Raw genomic sequence first — 13,145 nt, 5'->3', positions numbered from 1 at the left:
GAAAATTGATGTTTTGTTAGAGAAGAGCGCCGGGGAGGCTGAGCCGAGGCTGAGCGTTCTCGTGGGGAAGGGCAGCGCTCTTTCCTTTCTCGTCCCTTCTGCGGGGCTGGCGGCGGCGGAGAGGAGGGGAGCTGAGTAATGGGGAAGAGTCTTGATTTTCTCGTTGAGAAAGAGCGTTGGTAGCGTGAATGGTGACGGCATTCGGAGAATGCCTGCGCTGCGTTTGTTTGTGTCCGGGGCTGAGTCTGCACAGACGTTTTCCACCCTGTTTGTCGTCAGCGTGTTTTACCAGCGCTCGGGGAGGTTGTGGGATTTGTACTTGCATACATTGCATAATCTGCCCACAGTGAAAATTGGCAAGGATTACGGGCTGATGTGGGAATGTGCGCGTACGTGTGCAATGATTTGGTAATTTTAGCGCCGCGTTGGATATTGGATCATTACTTACCTGTATACTACGTCCCAAATAAAAAAGATGTATTTTTAAACACTCCTACAAAACATAAAAGGAAGAATTCCTCGGTTTGTATTCTGATCTTGGATACTACCCGAGCTCGTCCCTTAGGTGTTCTGAGCTATTATTTTTAAACCTGGGACGAACCATTGTGATGTTCACCTCCCCACCTTCCTAATTTTAATGCATTCCATTCGATCAGCCCTTTTTCTCACCTTATTGTCATTGCTTTTTCAGACACAAGACAGATCACATAATAGTTTCCTGGAAATGTATTATGTAACGGACGAATTTACTGGCAGTGAGCACAGGAAGAGGGAGCTAATTACGTGATTTTATAATCTTGCTACAAAGAAAGTAGAACGATCTCAGCCTTTAAAATGTCACTGTAACAGTTTTTTTTTTTTTTTTTAAGGGTATTTTAAACAGGAAAGTAGACAACTGGGTAAGCATTGAGTTTGCTCATGCAGCCGAATGTGTGTCTTTTGCCCTAAATGAAATGTGCGTTCTTCTAAATTTAGCCCTATCACATTTTAACAATTGTGGCCTCACAGCGCTATTTCTGGCGTTTTCTCCAGGGCTGTGAGCAAATACAAGTTCAAGGCCATTTGCTGTAGTTTTAACTCCACGCCTTCGGAGACCTTTGATAAGATTGTATTTTTAGGAAGGCATTTCGCAGAGCCCGGTGACTTGCTGAATGCTGACTCCCATTTATCTTTTTAAAGGACACTTTAGGAAAGTGCTGTTCCCTGAGAACAGCAGGGGATGGCCGAATGTCATCTTCTGGTCTTGCCTTTTGTAAATAATGGGGTCACAGTATTTGTTTCACATCGTATTTTTATTTTCTCCAGACCAGATATGATTTATGGGAAACAGATATAGGTTAGTAGATTGTATTTTTTTGGTGGATGTCCTAGTTTTATTCGTGTGAGGATTATATGAATATATAATGTACCCAGATTTTAAATTTGTCCCTGGACTCTTACGTAGTGTGTATGTGAATATATGTATATGGTGGTGTGTGTATGTCAGATTTGTTTTCCCCTAATGTACTATTAAAATAACTAAAAAGCAGGGTTGTGGACGGTTTTTCGGTGGAAGAGGGGCGAAGGAGGGGACGTATTACAGAGATTAACCTCTGGAACAAATTTATTACCACAAGTAATTGAAGTCGCTTTCCAAGAAGCTAATATTGCTCCAGGCCCCGAATGTCAGACCCCGACCTACTTTGGAGCGCAGGCCGGGAGCCCCGGGCCTGCAGGGGGCCGCGTAGCGCCACCTTCCGATCGCGACCTCAGGGGTGCTCCCTTGCCTCCCGGCCCGCCCCTCCCTCCTGCGGGCCCTTGGGGTCTGGGGGCGATGTGGGGGTGGCGGGCGCGGACCTCGGTTAGCAGCAGGGAGCGCCCTTGGGCGGCGCTTGGACAGGGGCTGCAGGGCGGCCTGTGCTGCTCCTCCTCGCCCCCTCCTCACATTCCTTTGTTCTGGCGCGGGGGTCCTGGCGGCGCCAAGGCCCCGCTGCGCCGCCCACCCGGCGGGGGCGGGTCCTGGGGAGGCGCGTTGGGGGGCGCCGAGGGACCGCCCGGGACCCGAGAGTGCGATGCGCTCTGGGTTCGCTTGGGCAGGAGGAGGGAGGGGGAGGACGGAAGGGCAGCCGGAGCGGCGGGAGGGGAGCCAGGAGAGCGGGAGGGACAGGAGGGACCCTGGGCGAGGCCGCTCCGCAGTCCAGGGGCCTACCGTATTGCTTTTTGAGCGCTGAGCTTCTGAGCACCGCAGGAACCTTTGTTCAGGCAGGCTTCATTGTATGTCGGAGCCGAGGGCTTCTGATTTTCGTGAAGTGAAAAAGACCTAAGGAAACCTCCAAATGTCAACAGACCACAAAAATTGGGGGGAGGGGAGGTCCACTATTGGTGGTGGTGACGAGGAGAACCCCATCTTGACTGTAGCCAGTCGAGTCGATGTATTTTTTTTTTTTTGAACCTTTAGTCTATGTGGTCAAAGGCTAGAGTAGAGAGAACTCAAATCCCCCGAGTTCAGAATTTTAAAAAATCAGAACACTTGTGTGGATGCCGCTGTCCTGCTATATAAGAGTATATAGTACTTTCATCCTGGCAATAAGTCTTCTGAGGCTGTGCTCCTGCAATATATCGCAGTGAATTCAGGGCAGCGTCACAGATGTTCTCTGAAAGGGCATCAGCGCAGTGCTTTGTTGAAAAGTTGGCTTCTGTGGGATCAAATCCTACACCCCATCCCTAATGGTTTCTCTCTTGAGTTTCAGGCCAGTCAGTAGTTAGGAAACAGTGAAGTGCTAACAAAGAACACAGGCTGTGGGCTCACAAGAGCTGGGTCCCAGGCCCTCCTGTGATCTTGGGCACTGCCCTGATTTCCATAGGCCTCCAGGGTAAACTGAGGGAATAAAACCTGTTTAGCTGGGCAGTTGTGGGGAGCTCAGTAAATGCTTCCTGTAAAAGTGACCAGGAACTATATATATATATATATATATATATATATATATACATATACATATACACACATATATATATACACACATATATATTTTTTAATAAAGATATTCACCTTCATTTTTCACTGCCTAAGTCTCTGTGCAATAAGGAATAAAGTTTGAACTAAGCCTATAGTTAATGATTCTTCTTGGGACTTCCGTGGTAGTCCAGTGGTTAAGACTTCACCTTCCAATGCAGGGGGTGCAGGTTCCATCCTTGGCCAGGGAGCTAAGATCCCACATGCCTGGGGCCAAAAAACCAAAACATAAAACAGAAGCAATATTGTAACAAATTCAATAAAGACTTTAAAAATGGTCCATATCAAAAATAAAATCTTAAAAAAAAGATTTTTCTTGAAATACTGTACTTTTTTGTTCTAATAATGATTAATTTCTTTCTCAAAACTATTTGCCATTACGTTTGATGGTAATTTTAGTTTGAAGGGAATTCTTGACAGGATTGCAGAACCTCAGACTACCCAAGTCATTGGGCTAATGTTTGGGGGAACTGTTTAAAGGAACAGGGAGAGGTGAGTTGATGGTTGCAGAAATGGTGTAAAAAGTGCCAAACAGCTGCCTTTTTTCAGTTCCCTTTACCTCTCTGTGATGGCTTTCCTAGTCCTGGATAATCTCTCTATCTAAAATTCTAGTCTGAGATCAGAGGCTGTTAGACCTCACAGATGAGCTGTTTTGGGAGGGAGTGTGTGCAGCCTGTATGGTTAAAACGGTAGGACATGCCCCAACTGCTGATGGTTGGCCCTTTTGACTAACACAGAAGTAAATTTCGTTTGGTTTACCCTTACACTTGCAACATAGGGCAGTGCTTCACTACGAATTACGAGAGGCAAAAATTAGGCCTAGAACTAATCATCATCATCGTTTCCTTGATGCTGCTCATTCTTCAGAAATGAGATGAAGAGCTAATATTTGCTAAATATGTACCCTTCCTGTGCCAGGCACTGTGTTGACTGTTCTATTATCGTCCCCATTTTAGACATGAGGAAGTGGAGGCTAAGAGAAATTGATTAGCAGCCCAGGCCAGGAGCCTGAAAAGGGGATTGGGCGGGTGGGGTGACCCTCTGTCTCTGTCCCTTCCCTGAGTGTGAGTGCAAGCTCACTGGAGTTTTTGAAACAATTTCCTTTTCTGTGTTAAAGACTTATCTTTGCGCAGTGCAATTATAACATCACTATGATGCAACAAGCTGAAAATTAAAACCCTTTGTTCAGGCCCTTTCCCATGTTGAGCAATGTGCCTGACTCACCAGCTGAGTGGATATTTCTAGTTGACCTTGCTTTGGTCCATAGAGTCAATTCTGAGACGTGAATGTGATTGCAGCGTGGAATGGAAAAGGTGCAGTCATATTGCCAAGGCTTTATTTTTACCCTAGTAAAATCACACATACTTCATTATTTCCATTGTAATCCAGATGACATTGATGCTGTTCAAAGTTGTTTATTTTTAATTTGTATTAAGGAATGAGAGCACACTTGGGATTCAATTCAAAATATGACAGAAACAATGTAATTGAAGTTTCCTTTAATATTCATTTCTTGTTTTTGTAAGGTATGCCTGTATTTCACAGGGTTAACACATTGTTTGATATCCTGTTATTTTTCTAAATTATATTTGAGTTGATTTTTATCCAGATTGGACTTGTATAAGAATGTCGAAAGACATTGACCTTTGATCACAGACATTACATAAGAGTTTTCCAGTTTCAAAATGAGCTTGTATTGCCACCACCCCCAATTATCTCTCAAATTTCATTACAAATACCTTTCTTGTAGTTAAAAAATTACTGTTTCTCATATGGTTTTAATTAGAGTATGCTAGCTTGTTTTTATGGTAAGAAAGTTTAGTAGGGATTTACTAGATGCCTTTCGTAATAATCTGTGCTTTGAGGACACATTTTCATTGGAAGCAGAATGATGTTTATAAGCCTTTTAGTTATCAGAACATGGTGTCTTTTATTAATTAACTTTCTAGGGATCTAAAGCTGGAGTTAAGTAGCCTTCAAATAAACACTAAAAATAAACATTTAAAATAATTTCTTCTATTCATGAGGCACATAATAAATGACATTTGTAATCGTCTGCTCAGTGGGAAGGAAAGTGAACAAGAAATTAAAAAGTCAAGCTGAGGAAAATTGGAATGATTCTTCAGTATAATTAGGGACATTCAAAACCTTGCCCTACCATACCATTTCCTCAGCCAACTCTGCATGCACCCCATTTTTCCCATCATTATCCCATGTTGTATGTAGTCTGGTATTACTTACCTGTTGCAGAATTTCTTATAACTGGGTAACTTCATAATTACCCATGTCCCTTAAGATTTCAGATTAGTTGCTAGACTGATAAATTATCTTTTTGAAACTTTCAAGAAAACAAATGGTCCCCATTTTGAAGTGAATGCAGAATTTTTCATAAGGCATTAGTATTTCATCACCCCCATCCTCCCAGTTCCCCTCCCTCAAGCCTTGAAGTTGTTTGGATGTGTTAGCATCTATGCATTTGCCCTGAGCAGTCTTCAGAATACTTTCATTGAGAGTTAGATGACAAACAGTAGCCTCTTTTTATAAAAGAATGTCAGGTCATACTATTTCATATTTCAATCCCTTAAATTATATCAATGCTATAATAAAATGCAGTGTTGTCATCATATTTATTAAGTTTAAATCTAATTTTCAAGTAGTCCTTTGTTGAGGATGAAAGGGCAAGAAACTTGAAATATTTTCATTTATCATAAACTTGCTCTGGTTTTGACACATTTATTTACAGAAGTACCCGAATAGAAAAAGTAGGCCAGTTTGTTGCTATGATAGGATAGATTTTGGCAAAGTGTGAAAGTCTTTTTATGTGTGTGTTCATAGCTTGATCAAGTATACATTTCTCTCTCACTTCATAGTCTGTGTTACTAGATACAGAATTATATTATTAATGGGAGGCAATTCACTGGTACTTAAAGAAGTTTAACATAGTTTTCTTAATTTAAAAAGCATTTTTTCAGCCTGATTAGAAAATCCTCATGCAACTTCAGTGTTTCCTTAGTTTTTCATCCCCCACTCCCCCCTAGATTTTATTTTCATCCATGAAAAGAAGTAAAGCATTTTATTGAAACAATCATGTCATGGATTTTACCCACAGGAAGAAAATGTAGGTTAACATTTGCTAGTATTACTAGTTAAGAGCTGTGAATTGATTCATTAACTTTATTTTTTCACTAACATGGCACTTATCTCAAAAATAAGCAACTGCCTCTTAGTAGAGAGATGGTTTCTAGTTAACATAAAAGAATTTTTTTCTTTAATGGTATCTATACTATACCTCTGAGGGTGTAAACAGTACATTCAGAGAGTAGAGGGAAAATGAGGTAGTTCTATCAAAATATTTCCAAATCATTGGGCACATCAAAGAGTATTTCATCTTGTATTGACAGAATGTTAAAATCAAAGTATAAAATAGAAGCAATTTGCAATCTCTTTAAAGAGATAATAGCGAATTTTTCTCATAGTAGATTTTAACATCTAAGCTATTAGTAAGATTTTAGATGCTTGAAACAAAATGTTTTTTCTCTTTTTGTTTTGTAACAAGTTTGAATTGTCCACCAGTATTTCTCTGAGAGATGTGTTGGTGGCCAGAGAAGATACAGGTCTGTCATTGTAAACATAAGTCATAAGGTCCCTCCTCAAAAAGGAATTTGGGCTAGAATTTGTGTTGTAAAGCTTTATTCTTTTAGAGAATTTTCTAAACCAAATTTATCTTAATTAAAAACAATATTTAGGTCATCTGACTTAAATAGACTTTAAAATCTGGGTTTATGAAACATAACTCCTGCCTGTAGAAATAGTGTGATGTACTATGAAAAAGCATTAATTAGCAATGGTACATCCAAGTTAGGTGTGGGAAAATATGTCATTAGAATGTGATGACTCCTGCTCTTAAATTTCTCCTTTTATTTGTGTTTTTAAGAAGCACCCATATTATCTAATGCGTGTAATGAAGCAGATCGTGCTGAACACCCCAGCATCATAGAATTGTCATTTAGTGTCAGTTACTCACCAGAAAGGAAACTAGTGGTGACTGATGTAACACAGCATTAGTGGTGATCTGAAAACATGAGGCAGACGTGAAATGACTGTTAAATTAATCATAAGGGAAAACACTGGAATCTGAAATAAAGTCATTAGTTAGTTGAGCATAAAAGCTGATGTCTTTAGAAGGCATTGTAAACCACCTTTCCATTCACTTTAATTTAAATTTATTGTTGAAAGGCACAAATAGATTCTTTGCCCTCAACATCTCTGCCCTCTAGTGCTGCATGGTCTTGGGAAAGTCACTCAGTCTTTCTGTGTTTTAACTGCCCTCTCCCACCATGTTGAAAATGGATACATTTTGGTTGTGTACCAAAAAATCATGGGTGACAATGCTAATAGCTATAATTTTTTTCCTTCTATTTATTTTAGCATGTAGGTTTGCCCGGAGATTAAAATTTTAGCAGAGATATGAAAATTTAGAATGTTTTCTCAATTCATTAAATACTTGCAGGCTATACAGCTCTGTGGAAGCTGGAGAAAAGTTCCAGATGGTACCTTTGTTGTCTTAAAGAAGTTCTGGCAGCATCTAATAGTGCTTTACTGCCCCCAAAGTCACTTAGTAAGTGGGGATATATTACCCAGAAATGAGAGTAACACAGAAAGGAACTGTATGTAAATGAGATGCATTGCAGGGATACACACCAGAACAACCCTCTGGGAGTACAAGAATGGGTACTGTTAGAGGAATTGGATTGCGGTCAGGGCTGTCCTGGAATCTTAGCTCTGCCCCTTAACTAGCTGTGTGACACTGGGCAAGTTGCTTAACTTTTCTGAGCCTTAGTTTTCTCATCTGAAAGTGGTTATTATGAGGGCAGTGAAATAACGACAGGCCAGGCTCACAGTGCCTGTTGCATAGTCAGTGTTGAGTAAATGGCACCTGTTATAATTGTTTTTATTATCACCATACAAAGAAAAAGGCAGTACGGCTAGAAACAATGTGATATGTGCACCAACCCCCCTTGTTGGCGGTGCTCCTAGCACACCCCTGGATGAGTGCTGTATTCACAAGCCTGTCTCCCACCAAAGACTAAGGGGTCCCTTGACTCTCAGGAGTTTGATTCTTCCTTCACTCTTTATGTGCCCCCAGTCTGGCTCAGTGCCAGGTAAACAGTAGGTGCTCCATATGTGTTGAATAAATCAAGTAATGAATAAGAGAAGCTCTCTGTTACTAAGTTAGATATCTTTTTTAGGATTTATGTAATAATCAGACTTAAAAGAATGTATTAACAAAGTGTTTTTGGCACAAAGCTCTCTTATATAAGGCAAATGAGTGAATGTCAATGAGATGTTGAGCACCGAATAGGTTCAGTTTGTTGGTAGGATACAAATATATTAATTTGCGCCCTGAACTAATTTGCAGTCTAGTTGGACATACAAAACAAACATGTAGGAAGATACACATTGTACAAAATCAGCACCTCTCTCTACAGTATCTCGCACTGCTGATAAACTCTTTTCAACACTGCAAGGTTATTTGATAACTAATATTACAGAAAATATCCTAATGTCGTTATGGGGTGCTTTGCTGGTGGAATCATAGAGGCAGTTAATATGTGCAGATGAAGGAAGAACCAGATTCTAGTACACATCGTGAAATTCAAATAGGAAGAAGATTAACTGAAAAGAAATGAGATTTTTCTGCAGGTTTTGAATATGTACCAACAAAGTTGTAGAGATGACAAAGTGGACATAGAGTACTTAGACACCCAGGAGAAATGGGTTAGAGATTTTAGGACAAGTGGGATAAGAGAAATGGGTTAAGAGATTTTAGGACAAGTGGGATATTTTTGTTAAATGGAAGTAGTGTTATTTTCTCTATGCAGTGTGGCAAGGGCTGCCTGCCCGCCCTCACTCACACTGGACTCAGCGCGATTCTTTGGACCAGGAGATTGAAGAGTCCCAACTCACTCATTGTAGGTTTGAAATGATGAAACGATATGAAATGATGAAAGAATGAAAAGTTTAGGAAGAGTAACTAACACAGAATGGTGGGGCATTTCAAAAGTGTAACTGTAAAAACTCATAGGTGAGGTGAAATGTAAAAGGAATGTAATTTTTTTTCCAAGGAAGGGACAAATTAAAAAATGCATGGAAGAGAAAGAGTCTCAAGTGGAGAAAATACTCAGAATAATAGTGTGCAAGGAACTGCATAATGTTTTAAAAAACAGTAGTATCTGGGGATACAGTGGAGATTTAAAAAGCATCTTGGAAAAGTTCAATGTAATTATCTTCCTGGAACTGGAATTTTTACTCTTTGCTTCAACATTCATTTGATTTCAGGGGGGAAGACTTAACTGAATTAGGGAATACAAATTCTTGACAGGAGGGAAGAATCCATTCAGTATATTAAAGGAAAAGGGGTTTTCATATCAGAACAAGAAACCTAACTGGAAATATAGGAAGCAGGGTTGTTTACTAAGTGATAACTAGGAAGCTCGCCTTTCTACACCGTCACGGCCTGCTATGGCAGACTCATTGCCTTCATTTCCCATTAAAGCTATATTTTCAAAAACAAACGGAAGCTTGGTATTTGTAATCACAAGTTTTGCTAAGTTGCAACTCACTGTTTCCATTGGCTCAATTTGATGAACAGAAACATGGCATTAAACCCTATTCTTGATGATCCTGAAATTATTACATCATTCCTTCTGTTCCTTCTGGAAAAGACACAGGAAGCTGGCAGTCTTTTCCAGCTGATAAAATTAAACGTCATTAGTCATTATAAAACTATGCACAAGAAAGAGAGACCTAAAACAAAAACATTAAATCTTTTTAATAGGGCAGGAAGAGTGCCATATACAGATAGTGCCGAATGAACAGTTGTCTTACCATATCTCCTTTATGAAAGTATTACCTACTGGAAAATTAGACAGAGAAGCCCTGTCCAGGAAGACAGATCCAAAATGACCACGAGAAGATTGTTATTGGAACTTAATATGGATTTATTATCTCCTGTCAGGCCAAGTTCAGATTATAAATATGTCATCAGTGGAAAAGGAAGCTAGTTGATGGTTCTATTTTTGAGTTCTTATATTTTGTTTGAAACTAATTAGTAAAATGGAAAGAAATTCTTTCCATAATTACATTCTCTTCGTTTAAAATAATTTTAAGTTTCAAGAAGGCACTGTACTTAAAAAAAAAATCCCTTTGAATAATAAGCGTTTATTTTAGTCTGAAGCTACTTTATCATTGAAATCTATTATGACAGAGTTGTCAGGACCAAAAAAAGCACTGTGGATGCTTCAATCTTAAGTGAATGTTTGATAAATCAATTTGAAGGAACCAGAAAAAAAAGAACATTTCTAACCTCATAGCACAAATGTGTCCAAAGAGATGGCTTTATTGAAAAGAGTCCTTTTCAGGTATGCTGAGTCACTTGGCAGAATGACCATGACATCAGCCACATAAGAGATTAAACAACTACAGCTCAGTTGTTTGTGTGGCTTTTATTTTTATTTTTGTGGAAATAAAAATTTAGCTCCGTTTATATTTGATTCCATGTAATTACAGAATTTGTTTACTGATATTAAAGGGGTTTACTTGGAAAAGTTCCTTTTATGAGGTGAGCTTGTTTGCTTGGCAGTGATATAAGTGCTATCTAAAAGTATTCAGAAGCCCCACAAGATGCAAGTACTATTTAAAAACTTACCAACCAGAGGCGATCTATCATTTCCTTCCTGTAATGTCCTATCCCCACGTGCCCCACCCCACCATTTTTTCTCCTGAAACACAGTCTTCCTCTGTTTTTCCCTGGGGCAGATGTGTTTTTTTCTCTCACTGTCCTGGACCACAGGTCTCACTGTGGACTTGTCCTTTACAACTTTACCGTATAGGTATTTGGGTACTTATTTTCCTTGCAAGATTGTAAACTCTTTGAAGGGCAGAAATATCGACCCTCAATGCCTCGTGTACTTTCTTGTACATAATTGGTAATAAATATTTACCAAATGGATAACTGTTTCTCTTCATGTATTGCAGGTGACCTAGAAGATCCCTACTCCGTTCAGTGAGAGAAGCCGAAGAGATTTATCCTGGACGGTAGAACAAAAAGAAGAATATTGATGGATTTTAAACCGCAGTTTTTAAAGCATTTGAGATTACGGAGGAAATAACTTCTTCTCCTGCACCACATATATAGGTTAACGTTGTTTCTGATGCAGCTGAGAAAAATGCAGAGCATCAAGAAGGAGCAGGCATCTCTTGATGCTGGTAGCAGCGTGGACAAGATGATGGTGCTTAATTCTGCCTTATCCGAAGTCTCTGAAGACTTGACGACAGGGGAAGAGCTCCTTCTCAATGAAGGAGGTGTGGGGAAAAACAAATCTGCAGCATGTCGGAGGAAACGGGAATTCATTCCCGACGAGAAGAAAGATGCCATGTATTGGGAAAAGAGGCGGAAAAATAACGAAGCTGCCAAGAGGTCTCGGGAGAAGCGTCGACTGAATGACCTGGTTTTGGAGAACAAACTCATTGCACTGGGAGAAGAAAACGCCACTTTAAAAGCTGAACTGCTTTCCCTAAAATTAAAGTTTGGTTTAATTAGCTCGACAGCCTATGCCCAGGAGATTCAGAAACTCAGTAATTCTACAGCTGTGTATTTTCAAGACTACCAGACTTCCAAATCCACCGTGAGCGCCTTTGTGGATGAGCACGAGCCCTCGATGGTGGCCAGCAGTTGCATTTCTGTCATCAAGCACTCTCCACAGAGCTCTCTGTCTGATGTTTCAGAAGTGTCTTCGCTAGAACATTCGCAGGAGGGCCCTGGTCAGAGTGGCTGCAGAAGCCCAGAAAGCAAGTTCCAGGTCATCAAGCAAGAGCCGATGGAACTGGAGAGCTATGCCAGGGAGCCCAGAGATGACCCGGGCACTTACCGAGCGGCCGTTTACCAGAACTATATGGGGAATTCTTTTCCTGGCTACTCACACTCTCCCCCTCTGCTGCAGGTCAACCGATCCTCCAGTAACTCTCCAAGGACATCAGAAACCGATGAAGGTGCAGTAGGAAAGTCATCCGATGGAGAAGATGAGCAGCAGGTTCCCAAGGGCCCAATCCACTCTCCCGTCGAACTTCAGCGTGTCCACACCACAGTGGTTAAAGTTCCAGAAGTGAACTCCTCTGCCTTGCCGCACAAGCTTCGGATTAAAGCCAAAGCCATGCAGATAAAAGTGGAAGCCTTCGATCACGAATTTGATGGCACGCAAAAACTTTCTTCGCCTGTTGACATGACGTCTAAGAGACATTTCGAACTTGAGAAGCATAATGCCCCCAATCTGGTACATTCTTCTCTCACTCCCTTTTCAGTGCAAGTGACTAACATTCAAGATTGGTCTCTCAAATCTGAACACTGGCATCAAAAAGAACTTAATGGCAAAACTCAGAATAGTTACAAAACTGGAGTGGTCGAAGTGAAAGACAATGGTTACAAAGTCTCTGACCCAGAGAATTTGTTTTTGAAGCATGGGATAGCCAATTTGTCTGCAGAGGTGGTCTCACTTAAAAGACTTATAGCCACACACCAAATCTCTGCTTCGGACTCTGGGTAAAATTACTACTGAAAAAGCTCTGGGCATTTAGAGATGTCATTTGCAATAGATAGTACATTTTGTATTAGGCTGAATTTTCACTGGACTTGTGATGTCATTTCACTGTAATGTTCACATGTTGACTGTTGGGTGTCTTTCTGTGTACAAATTATTATGAAGATTAGACTGTGTTATCACTCTGCCTTGTGTATAGTCAAATAGTCCATTTCAAAGGCTGTATATATTGAACATTATTTTTGTTGTTCTATTATAAAGTGTGTAAGTTACCAGTTTCAATAAAGGATTGGTGACAAACACAGAACTTCTGCTCCATTGCACTTAATTTTATGGGAAAGAAAGAGCAATTTAAGTTACAAAAGTAGATACTGTATTAAGATATTCTGCATTTTACTTATTTGGGGGAGTTTTCTCCCATCTATAAGGGAAAACCAAAACATAAGTTCAACACATAATATTTCTTTTTCTAATTTGGCCCAGGCTGTGATGAGTTCGAAAACCTTCCAAAGAGGGAGAGTAGGGAAGAGGGGGTGGGGAATGCATTTTCTTGCATT

The 13,145-nt window shown here is 40.3% G+C and overlaps 1 protein-coding gene across 1 annotated transcript; it reads left to right on the top strand.

Annotated features, from left to right (window-relative positions):
- Positions 1-866: 866 nt before the first annotated feature.
- On the top strand, positions 867-12,895 carry NFIL3 (nuclear factor, interleukin 3 regulated). The gene is made up of 2 exons (XM_007445634.1): positions 867-899; positions 11,030-12,895. The coding sequence occupies exon 2, from the start codon at positions 11,206-11,208 to the stop codon at positions 12,592-12,594; it is 1,389 nt and encodes a 462-aa protein (XP_007445696.1). The 5' UTR covers positions 867-899; positions 11,030-11,205; the 3' UTR covers positions 12,595-12,895.
- Positions 12,896-13,145: the final 250 nt, after the last annotated feature.

The sequence above is a fragment of the Lipotes vexillifer genome, unplaced genomic scaffold (genome assembly GCF_000442215.2).
Source record: "Lipotes vexillifer unplaced genomic scaffold, Lipotes_vexillifer_v1.1 scaffold72, whole genome shotgun sequence".
NCBI classification, from domain to species: domain Eukaryota; kingdom Metazoa; phylum Chordata; class Mammalia; order Artiodactyla; family Lipotidae; genus Lipotes; species Lipotes vexillifer.
This window is presented reverse-complemented; position numbering and strand designations above follow the sequence as displayed.

Excerpts from the sequence above, each read along its gene's own strand:
- NFIL3 (XM_007445634.1), top strand. The coding sequence starts at position 11,206 with ATGCAGCTGAGAAAAATGCAGAGCATCAAGAAGGAGCAGGCATCTCTT.